Below are 22739 nucleotides of genomic sequence, written 5' to 3' on the forward strand. Positions count from 1 at the left end.
TGATCAAATGATTGATGTTCTAAAAAAAAAAATACTATACACGCTCTTACATAGGAGTTATCTACTGAAAATATGTTCCTCCCGCAAGCTGTGTTCTGTCTCACTTTCACATTCCAAGGCTGTGGTACTTGATAAAAACAGCTTTGCAAAGTTTCCATCATATGGAAACAAGGTCAGCGTTGTGAGGTTGAGGGTAAACAAAAACACTTTACTGAACCTGTTAAACAATTCATAACCGACCAGGGAGCTTCAACACCCCCTGGTCTGCACCAAGATCAGACGTCTCTTAACTGGAAAACGTTGATAAAAAAAAAAGTTAACACTACGGGCTCTATTCAATGTGGATCGCTGAAGCGTTACTGATAGGCAATAGAAAGGTCATTTCCGATTGACGACTCAAACTGAATTATTTCATTCGCTACATACTTCAGTATGAGACTACCATCATTGAAGTCATTTGGTGGTGGTGTTGTACAAAAAGTCCTCAGCGATTGGATCATCTCTAGCCAATTAGAGTATCAAAGCCAATGCTGAATTTCCAAACGTTGCATTACCCACATGTTCTGGCTCTGGACCAGAACGGTTAGAACAGCGTTTCCCATCCTCGGAACACCAAGGTGTGCACGTTTACTTTTTTGTTTACTTTCTAGAAATCGTCAGGGAGGTACTCTGATCCAGACTCACTGCGGAGAAGAAACAAACATCCGTGGGTGTGGCATAGCAGTTACCTGGAGCAAGGAGTTTTGGTAGCCAGGCAAACATGCAGCGTTTACCGTGAATGCAGTCTCCGCTAATGCGGGAACATTGCTTTTAAATTTCAATCACGATGTAACACTGAACTTCTGCGATACGGATTGAATAGAGCCCGAAGTACTTCATACCAGCTAGCTGACAAGCTATCAGGTTTTTACCACATTTAGGGTTCATAGGCATATTTTAAAAGCAAGCTCCTAAAACACTTTGAACATTCAAGTAAGGTAAAACTAAAATGAAAAAAGCTCTGTCCTCAAACAGTCAGTGTGAAACAAATGCAGGCACTTTCTTATTTCAGCATTTCTAAAAGCTGCAAACTAAGAATTTCCTTAAAACGCTGTGCTTCAAATTATGTTTGGCAACAATGATGCAAGCAGTTTCACTGTTTGAAGGGTTCATCTTCCTTGCTTTAATGATTGCTTAAGTCCCTTCAGCTTTAAGGGAAAGTGTTTCAAATTATGAAATGTTACAAGGTCTTCGTCAATGAAGGTAAATTATTGAATCCATGGAAATCGCTTAGACAACGGCTTTCAGCCTGCGGGACATTTCAGAATCACAGGCTATTTGGGTCAAATAAAATGATAATTTCTTTGTTGATTCAGAGGCAACTTGAAAATAGTAAAAAGCACAGGCGAGACCTTGGAGAGTTAAAAACAAGTATTGTCTGTCACACAAACACATGCTAGTGGCAAAACTACCTTTTAAAGCAGGAGTGTCAAACATATGGAGGGGGGTCCAATCCACCCTGTAGGTGATTTTAGTAAAACAAAAAATTAACTCAATATACTTTAAAACAAGGATCATTAACTAGATTCAGCCGTGGGACGATTTTTTCTTGAGCGGATGGTCAAGGGGCCGGAACATAATTACATAAAAATAATAATTTCTATATTGCTAATTGACCGCAAGAAGCCCAAACATATCATGTTTGACTAAAGCATGATACTTTCAAACCGTGCTTATATTTGTATAGGATCAGGTGTCTCTAAGTATGGGAATACTTGGGAGCAGATTTCCGAAATTAAAATCACTTGGAGCTGATTTCACTATCTTTTATGTCCAACAATGAAAATAGAATGTAAAAAGCTTGAGGGGCCAAATAAAACCACCCCCGGGCCGATTTTGGGTAACACTGGACTAAAACCAAATCGAAACTGTGTAGAAATGATAATAATTCACCTCGTTGAAGACCGAATACGGCACTTGGGGGAATATTGAGTTTGACACCCCTGTTTTAAAAGGACCCCAGTACATGATTCATGAGATGCTTCAACCTCTAGTTATAGGCCTATTGCATTATAGACTTGGCAGTGAACCACTTCAAATAAGTTAAGTTCTTAAACTTGTTCTTTCATTTACTAAATAAATAATGATCTCAATTGTACCCCCAAAAATTGTATAAGAAAATGCCTGTGCAAAAATACATATTTCAATATGTACAATTCGTTAATAAAATATGTATTCTGAAATAGGGATACTTCGATATTTGTTCAATTCATACAAAAAGCAAAAGTAAGATAGAAAATAGTTGGCTCCTCAGCTAAGCTCGCTGCCTGACATCAGTGGAGTTACAAAAAGTAGTAACCTACTCTGAAGCCATCTCCATGAATCTCGCACCCCCCAAAAAAAACATGATCCCAAGGAGCATCATCTCAGAGACAGATGGAGCATCATCTCATCTCAGAGACAGATGGAGCATCATCTCATCTCAGAGACAGATGGAGCATCATCTCATCTCAGAGACAGATGGAGCATCATCTCATCTCAGAGACAGATGGAGCATCATCTCATCTCAGAGACAGATGGAGCATCATCTCATCTCAGAGACAGATGGAGCATCATCTCATCTCAGAGACAGATGGAGCATCATCTCATCTCAGAGACAGATGGAGCATCATCTCATCTCAGAGACAGATGGAGCATCATCTCATCTCAGAGACAGATGGAGCATCATCTCATCTCAGAGACAGATGGAGCATCATCTCATCTCAGAGACAGATGGAGCATCATCTCATCTCAGAGACAGATGGAGCATCATCTCATCTCAGAGACAGATGGAGCATCATCTCATCTCAGAGACAGATGGAGCATCATCTCATCTCAGAGACAGATGGAGCATCATCTCATCTCAGAGACAGATGGAGCATCATCTCATCTCAGAGAGACAGACGGGGAAGTATTGCCAGTTTAAGACTCAGTGCTTTGATGAAGGACAAGTGTGATGCGAGTCATGACAAACCCCTCTACTCACAATCTACAACACTGTATTGTGACATAACTGAAGGTCCCGGAATGGAAATCCTAATAGCCAATAGCCAAAGCTGGCATAGTGGTTACAGACTAGGGTGGGAGAAACGGATGGCTGCCTTTGGCTAGCTTTTGGGGCAAATAAGCCCGACTTAAAATGTCCTAAAGCAAGTAGTGGGTCTGTGTTTGTTTAGTGCTGTTCACAGTTAGGGCTAGGTCTACTGTAGCTGTTCATTTGTAAGATAAAAATATTGTAGGAATTAACACTTGTCCTCAAGACAAGTAGTCCCTCTTTCACAACCGTTCAATCAAATTGTCGTATCAGGCATCCTTTTTTCACATATGCATGCACAATTTACTTTCTTCCCCATCTCCACACAGATATTTGTAGTTAAATTCAGTGAAAAACATAAGAAACATAAAAAAGGTAACACTTGCATAATTGTTTGGGTCATGTATGGAACTCATATATAGAATTGACTGAATCTGCTCCTCATGTGGTTCATCTCTGGCTACTATACATAACCTGACGTTATGTACACGTCACACTGATTAAAACCAACCGACAAAATGTAGTGGAAGGATTAAAAAACAACAATGTGATTGTGTTCGAAGTGTTGCGATTGACAGTTTTTCCTTATCCTGCCCTCTCCTTCCAAGGCTTCTGAGTTCAGGCGTGGAGGTGTACATTTGAATTTCCAGTAGAATCTAAAGTGACACACACACACACACACACACACACACACACACACACACACACACACACACACACACACACACACACACACACACACACACACACACACACACACACACACACACACACACACACACACACACACACACACACACACCACACACGGAAGAGATCATCGGAAACCAACAGATTGCGGCTTGAGGGCTCTCCAGTCAATCCCTGTGGCTCTGCGTCATGACGGTTGGGTGGGCAGTGCCACGGCTGTTGTGCCAGCACTTTTCCCTTCCTCCATACCTCTGGAATTTCAACAATAGGTCAAAGGGCAGGCAGGCTCCTACTCCCTCCTTTTCTCTCCTGTCTTCCCCATAGGAAGATCTACCTCGGTACACTGACTGACAGGGGCCAAGTGTGACCCACCCCGGGTGTTAACGCCTGCCACCTCCACAAGGCGCTCCTACATGGCTTTGGGAGGAATAGTTACACTATAGACGATAACAGTGACGTCACTGGGCTGTCCAGACCATCGCCACCCTGAGGATCTTGGGAAGCTGAGAGTAACGTATTAGAAGGCCTTGTGCAGTCCAGAGCAGCGCACAGGTTGCCTCCTCTTTATCCGCCCCTCGGTTCCATACATAGAACCCAGCCATCGCTGTCAGGGGCGGGCCTTTGGCTGAGAGAGAGAGAGACAGAGAGAAAGGCAGGGAAGTTAGATGATAAATTACAACATTCATTCATTGGTGATTTTTTTGTTTAATGTTTTGTCTAAAGTCTATATGTGGTCACATGTACATATGTTGAAGATATACAAGTCCTGACTGCACAGTGAATTTCCCAACAGATAAAGAGATTGACTAGTTGATGATAGGCATTAGCAGCCAGTGTGTGAGGTGTCCAACCCACCTGATGGATGAGGGAGTTGTTGGGGAGCCCCGTGGCTCCTGGGATTGTGCGTCCATGTTTGCTGTGGATGTTGTTGATGGCTGGAGACTTGGCCACTTTGGGCCTGCCCGGCCCCCCGCCACCGCCCCCTCCACTGTTGATGGAGCTGACAGCGGGGGAGCCCTTGCGTTTCTTCCCCTCCAGGCGGCCGTCAGTGTGGGCATGGCTGAAGCTGCTGTGGTGCTCTGAGGCCTGGTGGACAAAGGGCCCCAGGGAGAGGGTGGAGTCACTGCTGTTCATCACTACACTCATCCTCTTGATAGACTCGGCCGGGCTGCCCGAGGGGGGGCCTCTGACCCCGGGCCCCGACAACCCCGCTGGCCCCGACGGCTCTGCCTTCAGACTGAGGGAGTTGGTCCGGGCGTTGGGGCCACAGTTGAGTCCCACACTGTGGACGCCGCTGTGAGAAGAGGAGGAGGAGGAGGGGACTAGCGAGGCATGGTGGTACGTGCTCCCTGAGCTGCCACTGTGAACTGTGCAGTTCTTTTTGAAGGAGGAAGAGGTGGTGTTGGAGGAGGAAGAGGACTCTGAGGAGTAGGTGGTAGCGTGAGACGATGTAGGGAGGGAGCTGTTCTTCCTCTTCTTACCCGAGCTGAGGCTGCTGCTGCTGCTTCCTCCACTGCTGCCCCCACTGGTGGAGTTGGTTATGGCAGCTGTGGAGGAGGACTCCCGGGGTCTGAAGGACTTGCCGCTGGATCTGGACTTGAGCGGTCGTCCTGAGGACAGGGAGGGGACCGAGGAGTGGGCTGAAGGCATCTGGGGCGACGAAGACACTTGTCTGGCCTGTGCTGCACTGTAGGCAGGGTGGTCGGCCGCGCCCTGGGGGGAGGCACGGGCGTTTAAGGTGGTCCCGTACGAGAGCACAGACTTGCTGTCGTAGGACTGAGTGTAGGGGGGTGGAAGGGGTGCAGAGGAGGGGCTGAGGAAGCCCGAAGCAGGGGCGCTACCGTGTGATGAGGACAAGGAGTTTGTGGTTATCCTGTGGGCCGGCGCAGAGGAAGAAGAGGAGGAGTTCTCCAAGGCGAAAGGGATTTTTCTATAACACAAACAGACCACTGTGATCATCCCCATCAGTAACATTTACACATTTACACTGAGGGGTCAGCACAGCACAGTCCTGGAGAGACATTGGAACCGTTAGCTTATAGTGTCCCATACAGCACTAGATCTCCCTTCACCACCCTGCAACACTTTGGCTCCCTGTCTAGGGCTGTGGCGGTCACGAAATTTCGCCAGCCGGTGATTGTCAAGCAGATAACTGGTCAGTCTCACGGTAATTGACCGTTAATTAACATAAAGACATTTAGCATCTCCTGGCTTCCACACATAGCCTGCAAGACCATTTAAAAAGTATAATAAATCCATGTAATATAGCCTGCACCTTCACAATAAATCCATTATTTATTTTAAAACAGGTCTAAAGAAGCATGATATGAAGAAAATGTAGTCAGAAGAAAAGAATAGCATACTCTGAGTTGTCCTTATGTTAGATCCTGATGTGGCTATGCCAAATGGCTGTGGGATACACTAGTTTATTTAGCAGACAAGATGTGATTATAATTCCGTGGCATTATTTTATGAAGAATACAACTGAACAAAATATAAATATTTTCTAAAAACCTTTTGAGGGAGTACGCACACTATTCTGTGTTGAGCGGTTAACAAAGAAATAGGTACTCCTATATGCTTAATTTATAGTTATTAATGTAACTATAGTCGTTCGAAAAACATTGGGCTATATGTTTTGATTTTTAATACATTGCAAGGCTGTTTTGAAAGAAGTCGCTTGAAAAGGCATGAGCTCTACTTTGTTTTTTGTGCAGGCTGCACACACTCCAATAGTCTCTCAATCACAATTTGACAAGCACTTGATAATGCCTCGAATTTCACAGCGGCATCCCCTTTGTGGCCGTAATGCACCCTAAATAAATCCATGCATTTTGCGGCCCGGAGTGCTGCGTTGTGCCTTTCTCCCTGAGTGCTGCGCAATCTGAAGCGTCTCTCACTCACATGGCTCTCCGTCACGTGACCGGGTCTTTCTCACAGGCTACAAGTGAAGACAGACACATCAGGGATGCAACTGTGCGCGTCCTTATCCAATTCCGAGGCGCATATTGAAGATATTAGAAGAACTGTCCACATTTATTTTTTGTCAGCCAACAAGATGCAAAAGCACAAACCTATGTCAATATTCTATCCCCCATAGTACAAAAGTCGACCTATTCTATTCTGTGCAAAAAATAAATATTCCAAACATAGTCTGGGACAGTTGTGGGATGCGATAGAACCCTAATTAACACAACCTCTAGCATCAAAAAAATTATTTTATGCAATGTGGCTGACGCAACAGATCAGAACATTTAGCTTAAAATGTTGATAGGCTATTTCTTCAAATGATAAATGCCGCAATGCGCATATGGCAGTAGGCTATAAGTGTGAATGTTCCATTAGCGGGAAAACACCATTCTCAAAAGTGACCACAAATGTGATTATGCATGTTATGCTTTTATTATGAAGGTGCATTTTTATGCTGAAAATGATCTTCCCCAAACTTGAAACTCATGTATGCCAGTTACGCTCTACACACCTTGTAAAGCAGATTCATGTGCTTCATTTTAAGAAGTTATTTGGCCACTTTAGATGTGATACAAACCTTATCAAAACATATGAGGTGGGCGACTATGATTAGAAAACGTTGCAAAAAAAAGGCTTTGTATCTTATGCTGGGCATCATTCACAAGTGATAATATATAATTCACAAGTGATAGGCTAATATTGTCACCCATCATGCACCTGTCTCGAAACAGGGGCGTCTTCTATGCACTTAAATAGCGAATGGAGGACACGGTTCCAATGGTTCATTTTCATACCAGCCAGGTAGGCTATACTCCTGTAGTAAAGAAGCAATGTGCTTAATATTAGGAAAGTTGAGAAATAAATATAGCATGCCTAGCCTATAGAAAGCGAGGGGATCCTCCTTTTTTTAAGAGGCCATCACTCAGCAATTACATAGCCTATAGAAACGTCGCGTAACATGAGCTCATGGGCTCTCATGTTTGATTCGATTTTCAAATCCATTTGCATTGATGTCAGAGTGACTAGAGGGACAATAGAGTGCTGAGTACCAGGCAGTTAGCAAGTTTGGTAGGCTACTAATGACCATCAGCAGCATCAGAGCTTGGAGAAGCCTAATTACGTGACTAAACGGTCATGTGGAATTTGACTGCCTTCATGACCGCCAGTGTGGCGATAAAACGGTCACCGCAACAGCCCTATCCCTGCCTCTGTGATTTCGCAATAGGGTTGTGAATTAGGTAGGTATTATGGAAGGAATTCTGGTCTAATGAATGTACACAGACTTACTTCCACATCTGAGTGTTGACGTGCTTGTCCATCATGGCAGTAAGAGCACATCGCATTCGATCCCAGCGCCGGTCAAACGAGTAGCAGCTTCTCCCAAACAGTTGACTTCCAAAGGTACAAAACTGAGCAGCAGGGAGAGAAATAGTTAACACAAATACGCACTAACAAACCAATCACACACATACTGCTGCTTCCCATACACGGTGCAAGCTGCCACTCAATGGGAGGACTGATTTCACACACATCTGGCTATGTAGTTGTTTCATTGTTGCTGTGTTGTGAGCATATCCCTGTAATATAAAATTAATTTGTGGTGGACTTACAGCTGCCGGCCGTGGGTGGTAACCTGAATAGTGACAGTCCAGTTTGTCTGTGCCCTCCTCCCGCTCATCGTTCTCCCCCTCGTCACTGGACAGGCGGGAGCCCCCGTCAGGAGCGGACGTAGCGTGGTGGGGGTCTCCGGGGGTACCACCACCTCCATCAGAGATAATGCAGTTCAGTCTAAGAGCAGAGGAAACAGTGATTTAGGAACACACATCAGGGATGCAGGTACTTGCTGTACCACACTGCAAAAAGTAGTTGTTGGATGGTGAGAACCCAGGAAGAGCACATGAAGTGACTCACCGTGGAAGACCAAGATTGTGAGGTTTGGGCTTGCCAAACGCCAAAGGCTTGGTGGCGTCGGTGGCTCCGTTGCCATGAGCGACCTGGTGGGCGTCGTGGTGGGGGGCGAGCCGTGAGGGGGAGGGGTGGGGTTCCCTGAGAGGGGTGGTCTGCAGAGGGTGGGGGTGCTGCAGTTCCCGTTCCCGGGCTTTGCTTTTGTGCTCGGCCAACAGTGTGTCGAAGCGTTTCCTCCGGCCCAGCACTGCCCTCCGCTGGCTTAGGGAATGTGTCTGAGGGAAGGAGAAGGCCAAAAGGTATGTTAGGTCAGGGTGCACTGCACTCTGAGAATCTGAAGGCTGCCTAAATACCTAGGAAATGTGACAAGGAATATTTCCTAACCACACAAAACAGAGAAAGAGAGGGGGCTGAAGAGAGGGCTTGGTACCTTGCATGTTAGGGATCGTGTGCATGGCTTCCGAGCTGTCATATCCAGGACCCCACAGTGGATATCTGGATTAAACTCACGTTCTGATGGATGGATGGATGGATGAAAGAAAGAAAGAAAGAAAGAAAGAGAGAGAGAGAGAGAGAGCAGAAGAAGGAATAAGGAAGAGAGAGAGAGAGAACAGAAGAAGGAGTAAGGAAGAGAGAGAGTGAGAACAGAAGAAGGAGTAAGGAAGAGAGAGAGAGTGAACAGAAGAAGGAGTAAGGAAGAGAGAGAGAGTGAACAGAAGAAGGAGTAAGGAAGAGAGAGAGAGTGAACAGAAGAAGGAGTAAGGAAGAGAGAGAGAGAGAGAGAGTGAACAGAAGAAGGAGTAAGGAAGAGAGAGAGAGAGAGAACAGAAGAAGGAGTAAGGAAGAGAGAGAGAGAGAGAACAGAAGAAGGAGTAATGAAGAGCGAGAGAGAGAGAACAGAAGAAGGAGTAAGGAAGAGAGAGAGAGAGAGAACAGAAGAAGGAGTAAGGAAGAGCGAGAGAGAGAGAACAGAAGAAGGAGTAAGGAAGAGCGAGAGAGAGAACAGAAGAAGGAGTAAGGAAGAGAGAGAGAGAGAGAGAGAACAGAAGAAGGAGTAAGGAAGAGAGAGAGAGTGAACAGAAGAAGGAGTAACGAAGAGAGAGAGAGAGAGAGAACAGAAGAAGGAGTAAGGAAGAGAGAGAGTGAAACAAACAACAAGTGTGCGGTTAAAATTGGCAAAAAACACACACATTTCTTCACACAGGGTCGTGGGGTGAGACAGGGATGCAGCTTAAGCCCCACCCTCTTCAACATATATATCAACGAATTGGCGCGGGCACTAGAACAGTCTGCAGCACCCGGTCTCACCCTACTAGAATCCGAAGTCAAATGTCTACTGTTTGCTGATGATCTGGTGCTTCTGTCACCAACCAAGGAGGGCCTACAGCAGCACCTAGATCTTCTGCACAGATTCTGTCAGACCTGGGCCCTGACAGTAAATCTCAGTAAGACCAAAATAATGGTGTTCCAAAAAAGGTCCAGTCACCAGGACCACAAATTCCATCTAGACACCGTTGCCCTAGAGCACACAAAAAACTATACATACCTCGGCCTAAACATCAGCACCACAGGTAACTTCCACAAAGCTGTGAACGATCTGAGAGACAAGGCAAGAAGGGCCTTCTATGCCATCAAAAGGAACATAAATTTCAACATACCAATTAGGATCTGGCTAAAAATACTTGAATCAGTCATAGAGCCCATTGCCCTTTATGGTTGTGAGGTCTGGGGTCCGCTCACCAACCAAGATTTCACAAAATGGGACAAACACCAAATTGAGACTCTGCATGCAGAATTCTGCAAAAATATCCTCCGCGTACAACGTAGAACACCAAATAATGCATGCAGAATTAGGCCGATACCCACTAATTATCAAAATCCAGAAAAGAGCCGTTAAATTCTACAACCACCTAAAAGGAAGCGATTCCCAAACCTTCCATAACAAAGCCATCACCTACAGAGAGATGAACCTGGAGAAGAGTCCCCTAAGCAAGCTGGTTCTAGGGCTCTGTTCACAAACACACCCCACAGAGCCCCAGGACAACAGCACAATTAGACCCAACCAAATCATGAGAAAACAAAAAGATAATTACTTGACACATTGGAAAGAATTAACAAAAAAACAGAGCAAACTAGAATGCTATTTGGCCCTAAACAGAGAGTACACAGTGGCAGAATACCTGACCACTGTGACTGACCCAAACTTAAGGAAAGCTTTGACTATGTACAGACTCAGTGAGCATAGCCTTGCTATTGAGAAAGGCCGCCGTAGGCAGACATGGCTCTCAAGAGAAGACAGGCTATGTGCACACTGCCCACAAAATGAGGTGGAAACTGAGCTGCACTTCCTAACCTCCTGCCCAATGTATGACCATATTAGAGAGACATATTTCCCTCAGATTACACAGATCCACAAAGAATTTGAAAACAAATCCAATTTTGATAAACTCCCATATCTACTGGGAGAAATTCCACAGTGTGCCATCACAGCAGCAAGATTTGTGACCTGTTGCCACAAGAAAAGGGCAACCAGTGAAGAACAAACACCATTGTAAATACAACCCATATTTATGCTTATTTATTTTAACTTGTGTGCTTTAACCATTTGTACATTGTTACAACACTGTATATATATAATATAACATTTGTAATGTCTTTATTGTTTTGAAACTTCTGTATGTGTAATGTTTACTGTTAATTTGTATTGTTTATTTCACTTTTGTATAATATCTACCTCACTTGCTTTGGCAATGTTAACACATGTTTCCCATGCCAATAAAGCCCCTTGAATTGAATTGAATTGAGTGAACAGAAGAAGGAGTAAGGAAGAGAGAGAGAGAACAGAAGAAGGAGTAAGGAAGAGAGAGAGAGAACAGAAGAAGGAGTAAGGAAGAGAGAGAGAGTGAACAGAAGAAGGAGTAAGGAAGAGAGAGAGAGTTAACCGAAGAAGGAGTAAGGAAGAGAGAGAGAGTGAACAGAAGAAGGAGTAAGGAAGAGAGAGAGAGTGAACAGAAGAAGGAGTACGGAAGAGAGAGAGAGTGAACAGAAGAGGTAGAAAGGAAGAGAGAAACATAGTATATTCAGTTAGTGGCATTTCTGCCAATAACAGCTAGTTTTCCCCTCCCCCCTCAGACCAACCACAGTAAGGTACTTAATTGTTACACAGAAATAATTTGATATTGAGATAAAAAACGGCTGTATTGTACCTTTAAAACAAAACGTCCTACAGACATAAACCCCTATCATCTCCTCTCACCTGACAGTCTCTTGTAGAGGTGTTGTCTGCTACTGGCGCTGTTGTCCTGCTTCTTTTCCAAGGCAGAGAGGGAGAGGTGGCCCTTGCCGTTGGGGATCTGGCCGGGGGCAAGCAGGGGAGCCTTTGGTATGGAGGGACAGTTAAGGCCTGGCTTCAGGGGTGACGAGGAGCTCACAGTGCTGCTGGAGGAGGACGATAAGTGGACCGAGGGAACCTGCACCAGCTTGGCTGACGAATCCACCTTCAGACGCATCTTCTCCACTTTGACTGCAGGGGTCAGGCTGGAAGAGAGAGATGGACAGAGGAGGAGAAAGCGAGGGAGTTCATTTATCTATAGCAACATTAAATACTTCAGAAAAATAGTTTAATTTTAACAGAACAGAGTTTGAAATGTGTTCAAATCCCCAGGCAGAAAGCCAACATGTTTTGAGTGGTTGCAAATGGAGTTCGATAAAGGATCTCTTTTTAAAACTAACTCTTTAGGGGGCTTATTTAGACGGAGGGTAGCACAGGGAGACTTCAGACAGAGCTAGACTTCAGAGGAGCAGGGAGAGGACCTAAGATGAAGAGATAAGATATAACTCAGAGGATCAAATCAAACGTGAAGCAGGGCTTTAAGAGGCAGGGGACTGAACTAGGGCTGGCCAACATATCGAATTCAATTAAATTCCAAATGGCTTTATCGCAAGAATCAAGATTTTTTGTTCTTATGAGCGTTTATGTCCGCTTGTTCTCATGTTGTCTTTTTGGTCTCGTCTCTTTCTGTCTTGAGTGCACCTTCTCACTCATAAACACACCAAGCCCCTCCCCTGCCACTCACAACTGAGTTTCCACTAGTTACTATAGAAACAAAGTCAAAATTGACTATATTGTGAAAAACTATGAAAACCAAAATGTGCTTTTTGGTCTTAATTTAAAGGTTAGGTTTAGGCATAAGGTTAGTAGTGTGGTTAAGGTTAAAGGTAGACTCAGCGAAATGACGTTGCCACAAGCAGCACTGCAGATAATGAGATGAGCGAGATGCAAGACTTCGCTCTCAACGGGTTCACGCTATGCTGTTTACTCTCCGTACCTACGTCATATCGCTGAGTTTACCTTTAAAGGTTAAGGTCAGGATTAAATAAACATTTTAAAGGTCGACTTTGGGCGCGAAAACTGTCCAACTCTGCCCCTTTCATTAGATGATTGCTGAAAACACTACTGTATCGTGAATTGCCCATACGTTTGAAAAAAATCTAGTGATTTTATAGGGTCCATATCGCCCAGCCCTAAGCTGAAGTTCAACATGACAATACGTTTTACTGAAGTTCAGCATGGTTCACCAGCATGGCTAGGCTAGGCATTACTTACATCTTGTCGTTGAGCACCCTGAAGGGAGGGAAGTGAGGTCTCTGCTGGATGCCTGGTAGCTTCTCTTTGGCTGGTTTGAGGATTTTGGACGAGGTGCTGGTCCCACTGGAAGAGCGGCCCATGGCCCCCCCACTGACACCCCCACCACCCGTCCCACTGCTCCTGCTCCGAGACAGAGCGGACAGGGAGGAGGCTGAGGAGGGGGCTACGGTGGAGGTGGGCTTACTGGACGAGCTGTGTCTTCTCTCTAGATAGGGGTCAGGGGGAAAGCAGGTTAGGGGTAACCTAATGTACAGTCCACACAGACACATGACCTATAGTGCTTTCAGAAAGTATTCACACCCCTTTTTCCACATTGTTGTGTTACAGCCTGAATTTAAAATGGATTACATTGAGATTTAGATTTTTCACTGGCCTGCACACACACAATACCCCATAATGTCAAAGTGGAATTATGATTTTAGAAATGTTTACAAAGCTGAAATGTCTCAAGTCAATAAGTATTCAACCCCTTTGTTATTGCAAGCCTACATAAGTTCAGGAGTAACAAGTCACATAAGTTGCATGGAGTAACTCTGTTCCCCACACATACAATTATCTGTAAGGACCCTCAGTCAAGCAGTGGATTTGAAACACAGACTCAACCACAAAGACCAGGGAGGTTTTCCAATGCCTCACAAAGAAGGGCACCTATTACTAGATGGATAAAAATGTAAAATGCAACGTTGAATACCCTTTTGAGCATGGTGAAGTTATTTATTACACTTGGTGATGGTGATGAATACACCCAGTCACTACAAAAATACAGGGCTCCTTCCTAACTCAGTTGCCAGACAGGAATGAAACCGATTCGTGATTTATCTATGGCATGACTTGAAAATGGCTGTCTAGCAATGATCAACAACCAACTTGACAGAGCTTGAAGAATGTTTAAATAATACAAATATTGTTCAATCTAGGTGTGCAAAGCTCAGAGACTTACCCAGAAACACTCACAGCTGTAATTCTCTGCCAAAGGTGATTCCAACATGTTTTCAGGGGTGTGAATACTTAAATGAGATATTTCTGTATTTCATTTTCAATAAATTTGCTAACATTTCAAAAAACATGTTTTCACTTTGTCATTATGGGGTATTGTGCGTAGATGGGTGAGACAAACACATATATAGTCCATTTTGAAGTCAAAGGGTATGAATACTTTCTGAAGGCACTGTACAAGCAATCTGAGACGTGGACACACAACTCATAAGTTGGTAGTAGTGTTCTTTTTTCCTGAAACAACCGGCCTTTGGACAGTAATAGTTTTGCGATAAATGTGCAGGGAATCATGGGTAAACATTTCCTAAACAAAGTCAAAAGCAGGCAGCTTCAAAAGCAAAGACTAGAAAGCCTTGCTGATCCAGGCCAATTCATCCTGAACTAGAAACACTATAACTGCTAAAAGACAATACTGACACCAGAGAAGAAAATAATTAAACTAAGACAAAAAATCAGCAGCTGCTGAACAGGACAGGGGGCTCTGTGCAATCCAAACCGTACTGCAGTATTTAGCCTGGACAGTTATTTCTAATGTTACGCAGCTCACACACACACACACACACACACGAAGAGAACGTGAAAGTAAAACAGAAAGCGAGAAAACGAAAGTTATACAGTAAGAGAGGAAGAACGAACGCATGTGAGAGAGACAGCTCTTTAGATAAGAGCAGAGTACTGCAATGAAAGTGAGCTGAAGACTAACTGAAAACTCAAATCTGGTGTTGAATTGTGGCCAGTCCTGAGAGGGTTAATCTGACTATTTTACAGCCAGATAACTACACTGACTACGCTACCTCCTCCCAACCAGCACAACAAAACCGGTTTCATCTTCTAGTCATGAAGAAAAGCATGTGTGTGTGTGAGAATGTGTGTGTGAGAGTGAGAGAGAAATATACATACAATCAGTGAATAAGAGGAAACTGAGAGAGTAGAGAAATAAGAGAATGGAGAGAAAGCACAAGAGAGAGATAGATAGATATAGACAGACATATATACAAAACTCCAACTAACCTTATGCTGACTCCATGCAGGTCTGGGCTGCATGCCAAGGCTGTCTCAGTGGGTGAGCAGCAACAGAGCAGGGCAGAATGCACAGCTGCCACTCCCAGCCCCACACCCACAATTTTACACTACAGCAGCTAACAGAGCAACAACCCCAGGGCTTTCCCCTCCCTCCTCACACACACACACACACTAAACCAGCCCAGCCTATCTGCTGTGACAAAGCCCCTCCAGGAGTCAAGATGGAGTTTCACCCCAGGCCTCTCCCTCTTCTACCCTCCCGCCCATGACACACTGCCTTCCTGGTAACAGGCTAGCACTCGGCCTCTCCACCCCCTCAACCCTTCGCTGCTGCTCAATCCAGCTCAGACGTCGCTGAATAACCCACACGCAAGCGCGAGCAGGCTTCCCCAGCGTGACGTTCCCACAATGCCTGCCAAAAGCTGAGAGAGCCAGCCAGCCACAGAGGTCCTGGCAGAGCAGTAGGACAGGAAAACAGTGATGAAGAGGTGCAGCGTTATGGTCTATTCTCACACTATCTTCTCTCTAGAGGGCCGTGGAATCCCTGGCTACTGAGGAGACAGGTTGGCTGGCCGGGAAACATTTTGGATAGTGGGCCCCGGTGCACAGCATAGGCCTACACACTGTACACTCAGGGTAGACTACACATAAAACAGCAAGGCCCAATCAAAAGGAATAGGCCTTAAAATATCCTCTTATGACCCGACAACACTATCGTAGAAGTCACTTAATGAAAATCAGATCTGCTTTAGAGCAACCAGTTGGTGGATTGCATTATCATAGGGTGTGGATGGTGTTTTTGAATAGTCCTGTCCACAGTGCAGGCCTGTTCTCCTCAGAGCGTACAGCTCTGCATGCAGCGCCACTGTCAAAACGCAACAGGCGGCCTGTTGGCCAAAATCTCCCCGCGAGATCCAACAATCTGAATCTAGTTGCCTACCCCTGCCATACAACATATGGATGGGCTTCAAGCAATAGAGGAGAATGAGGTGAAACAGTCTAGATGGTGTTAAGCTCAGCGGACCTGCCCTCAGAGAGAAGAATCACAGCATATAGAATCACAGTGCACTGACCTTTAGCGGACTCTCTCAGCCTTTCCTACCAGCAGCAACACAACAAAGCAACACAGTGGCTTCATGGAATGAAAGTCATTTAAACCACACAGACTACAAACAGGCCAGAAAATGAAGGTTTGTCTTTGGTGCCTTGCAGAGATGAGCTCATTACTCTATAGAAGACAAGTCCACTAATGTTTCACTGGTCAGACAAGTCCAGTAGTCTTCAGAGAGGCACTGCCAAGTCCTGTGTTCACACGCTGTACACTGGAAGACTAATGAATGAACAGGCCTACTATGAAACTTCATAACGGCTGGTCAAGCTCTACAAGTCAATGAGACGATCACTATGCAGATGAGACAGACAGTCCCCCCCCTTGGGTTGTGCCGTGGCGGAGATCTTTGTGGGCTATAGAAGACAAGTCCACTAATGTTTCACTGGTCAGACAAGTCCAGTAGTCTTCAGAGAGGCACTGCCAAGTCCTGCGTTCACACGCTGTACACTGGAAGACTAATGAATGAACAGGCCTACTATGAAACTTCATAACGGCTGGTCAAGCTCTACAAGTCAATGAGACGATCACTATGCAGATGAGACAGACAGTCCCCCCCCTTGGGTTGTGCCGTGGCGGAGATCTTTGTGGGCTATACTCGGCCTTGTCTCAGGATGGTAAGTTGGTGGTTGAAGATATCCCTCTAGTGGTGTGGAGGCTGTGCTTTGGCAAAGTGGGTGGGGTTATATCCTGCCTGTTTGGCCCTGTCCGGGGGTATCATCGGATGGGGCCACAGTGTCTCCTGACCCCTCCTGTCTCAGCCTCCAGTATTTATGCTGCAGTAGTTTATGTGTCGGGGGGCTAGGGTCAGTCTGTTATATCTGGAGTATTTCTCCTGTCTTATCCTGTGTCTTGTGTGAATTTAAGTATGCTCTCTCTAATTCTCTCTCGGAGGAGGAGGACCTGAGCCCTAGGACCATGCCTCAGGACTACCTGGCCTGATGACTCCTTGCTGTCCCCAGTCCACCTGGCCGTGCTACTGCTCCAGTTTCAACTGTTCTGCCTGCGGCTATGGAACCCTGTCCTGTTCACCGGACATGCTACCTGTCCCAGACCTGCTGTATTCAACTCTCTAGACAGCAGGAGCGGTACAGATACTCTGAATGATCGGCTATGAAAAGCCAACTGACGTTTACTTCTGGAGGTGCTGACCTGTTGCACCCTCGACAACTACTGTGATTATTATTATTTGACCCTGTTGGTCATCTATGAACATTTGAACATGTTCTGTTATAATCTCCACCCGGCACAGCCAAAAGAGGACTGGCCACCCCTCATAGCCTGGTTCCTCTCTAGGTTTCTTCCTAGGTTCTGGCCTTTCTAGGGAGTTTTTCCTAGCCACCGTGCTTCTACACCTGCATTGTTTGCTGTGTGGGGTTTTAGGCTGGGTTTCTGTACAGCACTTTGTGACATCAGCTGATGTAAGAAGGGCTTTATAAATAAATGTGATTGATTGTGGTACCAGTGGATGTGAGCTATCCAAGACGATTGTCTTACGTCAAATCGAGTCCCTCAACCGATGTCAAAGCGCCGTTCGTCCCTCAAACGATGTCTTGTTGGATGTGGAACTCATCCTAAAATGTTGGGATTGCCGACCATCCATCATTCAAACATAGTTCCTCTTTTTTTTTGGTATCGTATAACTCTCCATGAAATAGGCAATGGTTGGTTAGCGGCATCATTTCAGTGACTGGCTCAGCTAGCAAGCTTTGTTGGTCAAATCTATGCTAACTTTCAACCCACTGCCAAACTTCAGAAATACTGCTCGGCGAGAGACAAATATCTTTAGTTAGATATAAAAAAAGATGTAAAACATTGACATATTTATGGTTTTAGCTTAGGTTAATTCAGACTGTTTTTCAGCAGCGCGATGTCACCTAGGTGATATTTTATCACGTTAGATAGCACATTAAAGTCAAACTACTTATGATCTATCCTTTTATGAGATACGAGACAGCGCGACTATTCCACCTGCACTGATCTATCTGACTTAAGACAATGATACAAGCCAGATTCATCCTATCTGATTGAATGTTATTGCACAACATCTAAGGTGGAAGTTGTGTTTGTGGACTACTAAGCTATAGTAGTCAGGTGCAATCACACCAGCACTAGGCTAACCTCAATTTGTGGAAAGTATGAACTTCTGTAATTGCTACTCTATTCACATGTGCCATTAGTCCATGATTGATCTGTCTTGACTCTTGACAAAGGACCAATAAGTGTTCCCAATGACACTTGAGTGCCATTGTGTCTCCCTCTTGTGGCCAATCCTGATAACTGTATAACCAGCAACAACCAGTGATGAAATATTATAGGCCTAGCTTTTCATTCAATCTTTCCACTGAGAAAGAAACAAACACACCATAGTAAAAGGACACTAGTGATTCATTTGAAGCCCTGTGGCCTTGACAATTTTAAATGGTATGGATCTCAATGTCCACACCAGCATAAAGTGCAGTGTAGTAATGTATGCATATTGGGACACAGATGGACTTAAGTAACCAGCCCAGAGTAGAAATGGAAGGATGTGCCATTGAGGCTTTGGTTTTGACAACCACAGGAAGATAATACAGACTCACCAGGTTTACACTAGAAAATGAATATTCCAATTTAGTTTAAAAAGCAAACTGCTTGCATGCCATTTTATAAACTAATTTGTTTATAAGGATGGAAAGATCCATACTAAAGCCGAAAACATTAGAACGCCCTCCCAATGTTGTGAGGAGTCGGAACACTGACCTATCCAATACACACCATGTGTTAGAAAACATGATAGTTTTATCAAATATTCAAGAATTACCCATAACATAAGGTTATCTGCCAGTTCAGACTAAGCTATTTCAATGACAAAAATCCTTCATTGAAATGGCTCAAGGAACAACAGATAGTTCCTTGCTCTTCTTTACTAGAGGTATCAACGATAATGGTAAGTGGAGGAAGGCCTAAAAAGTGTACGCACTGAAATCATTTTAAAAAAGGTCTCCAAACTTTTACCTAAAGAACAGCTGGAATAAATACATTATACATGCCAATTGATGCTTAACAGCCCACCGTGGAGAGGAACTAACCAGAGAGAGAGAGAGAGAGAGAGAGAGTTTACATTTTACACCACCTCACTGGCACTCACTGGTGTCTGGTGTCTGTGGAGAGAGCAGTTCTCTTAACTGCACTGAAGCACAGGGGTGTGTGTTTGTGTGTGTGTGTGTGTGTCTGTGTGCGTTCCGCAAGTGCGTGCACAGAGGGTTCAACAGGCTAGTTTTAACGAGATACGCAGCAAAACGATCCCTTGATTCTGAAATCCATAATAAATTAAATTCTTTCCAGCATTCCGGCCAAAGAGCCAGTTTAAGAACACACACCGTGGAGAAGGAAACTAGTAGGTTTTAGACATCTTCAGACGTCTCAGGGACAGTTTAACATGCTAAAACAATCAATTAGGCTGCACTCACACAGAGGAACGGACTCGGAGGAGCACATCAAATATTAACAGGAGAATTGTAAACAAGTCTCAGGCGGTAGAAATCAAAGGCCAGAGTGCTCCTTTCTCCTGTTAGAGGTGGAGAACGGGAGGTGTGCTTTTCATCCTCCTGACGTTGATGTGTTTGAACATGCGCACACACAGAGTAGTTGTGCCATTCTGACAGAGATTAGTGCCAAGCAGATTTCCCCAAAGCACAAGTCTAGAATGTTCTCTTTAGTGATGGGGGAAAGAAATCAATACAGTTACATATTGGGATATTTCTGACGATATATCGTATTGTTCTGACAATATAGTAATATTTTTTATTACACTAGTTGGCTGTACCTGCACCAAAACAATTTTTCCTTCATAGCTTATACCCCATCTTTTTAAATAGGTAGCCAATTGGACTGATGACAACATGTTGTTTTTGCATGACTATCTTGTCCCTCTGCAGCAGACATATTTCGCAATAAATCACAATACATAAAGAAAATGTGAGAATCTCAATGCATATCTTAAATCGGCACCTAAGAATTGTGATAATATCGTATTGTGAGGTCCCTGGCAATTCCCAACTGTAGCTCTCTCCCTGCCCAAACCTTTCCCGCCAGGAGAGCTATATAACAAAAAAATATAAAAACCCAATACTGGATCAGCGCTTGGGGACAATGTGTGCATGAGTGATGGTGGTCTGTGTGTGTGTTTGTGTGTGTGTGTGTGTGTGTGTGTGTGTGTGTGTGTGTGTGTGTGTGTGTGTGTGTGTGTGAGTGAGAGAGTGAGAGAGAGAGAGAGAGACTTACCGTAGTGCGCTTGGAAGGCCTGGGGCTTCACCACCTGACTGCAGTGGCTGCACATCACCAGGTAGAAGTCGTCCTGTGCTGGACACTGGCCAAATATGGGCATGTCTGTGGTTCCATGGGGGAGGGAAAAACACAGATGAACAGGATGAGGGTAACCAGCATCTAGCCTCAACTGTAAGAGGTAGACACAGGCAGTTGCTGAATGAAACATTTCAAATGATGCTGTGTTATGGAGGGAGATAGATTATTGAACGCTATGCTCTAAGATGGTTAAGGTTCATAAAAAAAGGTGAGTGTGGTAACAATCATTCCAGAGAAAAAACGATTGTACAGGTGCAGAGATTACACACGCAGAGGGTACTCCTCGGTACTAGCCCCATTTCACAGTAGAGGAAACTACCCAGCGATAAGGAGAGGACCGAGCCATCACGCCAAAGATTACCTGCTGCAGAAACAGACAGACTTGCTACAGAACAAAGAGGTGAAGCAGGCAGGAGAAATACAGCCAGTGGCAGAGTCTGATTGATCTGTCTTCCAATAAACAAGAGAGAAGGGAGAGCGGCTGAGGGAGAGCGGCTGAGGGAGAGCGGCTACCACTTGGGCTTTAATGTACCGTACCTGCAAATACTCAAATAGACAAATTCATCCAGGCAAAAAAAAGGACACCATCATTCACAGCAATGCATGTTACCTTATGTGACAAGAAAACGACATTCAACAGTTAACCGGTTAACAATTACAAAATGTTTATCCTTTGTCAGTCGTTGCGTTAGTTAAATGCCGGCTAAACAGATCCGATTGGTGGATTCAAGACCCCCACTCACAAACGACTCCCTCCTTTTTTGATGAAAGCCTCATGATCGTGGAAAACAGAGGGGCACATTGGGAGACGAGACCTTCACAAGGAGAATCGCAAAGAGCTAATGAAGGGGCTAATTAAGAAATCACCCAGAGAGCCCGCCATGGCAGACGAGGCCCTCCAACACATACACACACGGCTAAGGACACTTGAAACGTCACCGACGTCTCCAAGGCGATGGCTATTCAAGTCCACACAAAAGCCTACCTGTGCTCTTAGGGAAGTCATTTGCTGCTGTGGAGCGGGAATTAACAAGCCGACCCACCCTTAACACAGGGTTCATGTCTGGGCCCACTTCACTAAGTGTCAGCTCCTACCACTGAGGTGGAAGTATGGACTACTGGCTCAGATGAAAACCTCTGCTTAATTGACATATAAAAGAGTTCATAGGGCTACCAAACAGAGCTACGGTCTACTACTGAATGATTTTAGTGCAACCGTACCTTCTTAGGAACAAACCCTTCACATCTAAATGAGTGGAAAACAAAGTTGGAGTGTAGGCCTAATTGTCAAGGGGAAATTGTTTTCATAGGAGTTGCATTAAATAAGGAGTTGCATTAAATTCCTATGCAAAAGCTCACATTGGCCATCATGGGTGTCCACTGGTCTCTTACATGAGCTGAATCGCCAGTCCACTCTGCATTCAGGACATGGCAGTGGCACGCCTGACTTTAAAAGTGGTGAAGCGCCACTGTGCCTTTTCATTCTCCGGTACGGAGATGAGAGGGAGAGCGGGTGAAGGTGTGTGTGTGAGAGAGAGAGAGAGAGGGAGAGCGGGTGAAGGTGTGTGTGTGAGAGAGAGAGAGAGAGGGAGAGCGGGTGAAGGTGTGTGTGTGAGAGAGAGAGAGAGAGGGAGAGCGGGTGAAGGTGTGTGTGTGAGAGAGAGAGAGAGAGGGAGAGCGGGTGAAGGTGTGTGTGTGAGAGAGAGAGAGAGAGGGAGAGCGGGTGAAGGTGTGTGTGTGAGAGAGAGAGAGAGAGGGAGAGCGGGTGAAGGTGTGTGTGTGAGAGAGAGAGAGAGAGGGAGAGCGGGTGAAGGTGTGTGTGTGAGAGAGAGAGAGAGAGGGAGAGCGGGTGAAGGTGTGTGTGTGAGAGAGAGAGAGAGAGGGAGAGCGGGTGAAGGTGTGTGTGTGAGAGAGAGAGAGAGAGGGAGAGCGGGGGTGAAGGTGTGTGTGTGAGAGAGAGAGAGAGAGGGAGAGCGGGTGAAGGTGTGTGTGTGAGAGAG

The 22739-nt window shown here is 45.1% G+C and overlaps 1 protein-coding gene across 4 annotated transcripts in view; it reads right to left on the minus strand.

The window, feature by feature from the left end:
* Positions 1–22: 22 nt before the first annotated feature.
* The window catches only part of LOC139535644 (ataxin-7-like), a 59581-nt gene continuing 36864 nt past the window's right edge, over positions 23–22739 (minus strand). For 3 of the 4 annotated variants that reach the window (XM_071335260.1, XM_071335259.1, XM_071335261.1), the window contains exons 5-13: positions 20659–20763; positions 13224–13470; positions 11874–12154; positions 9048–9130; positions 8624–8892; positions 8323–8500; positions 8000–8121; positions 4598–5672; positions 23–4367 (exon numbers count right to left, since the gene is read on the minus strand). In XM_071335260.1, the coding sequence (XP_071191361.1) occupies positions 4350–4367; positions 4598–5672; positions 8000–8121; positions 8323–8500; positions 8624–8892; positions 9048–9130; positions 11874–12154; positions 13224–13470; positions 20659–20763 (2378 nt within the window). In that variant the 3' untranslated portion in view covers positions 23–4349. Of the gene's footprint in view, positions 4368–4597; positions 5673–7999; positions 8122–8322; positions 8501–8623; positions 8893–9047; positions 9131–11873; positions 12155–13223; positions 13471–15272; positions 15451–20658; positions 20764–22739 lie in introns of those variants that run through there. The other variant, XM_071335262.1, reaches the window with a different exon arrangement.

Source organism: Salvelinus alpinus, chromosome 12 (genome assembly GCF_045679555.1).
Source record: "Salvelinus alpinus chromosome 12, SLU_Salpinus.1, whole genome shotgun sequence".
Lineage (NCBI taxonomy): Eukaryota > Metazoa > Chordata > Actinopteri > Salmoniformes > Salmonidae > Salvelinus > Salvelinus alpinus.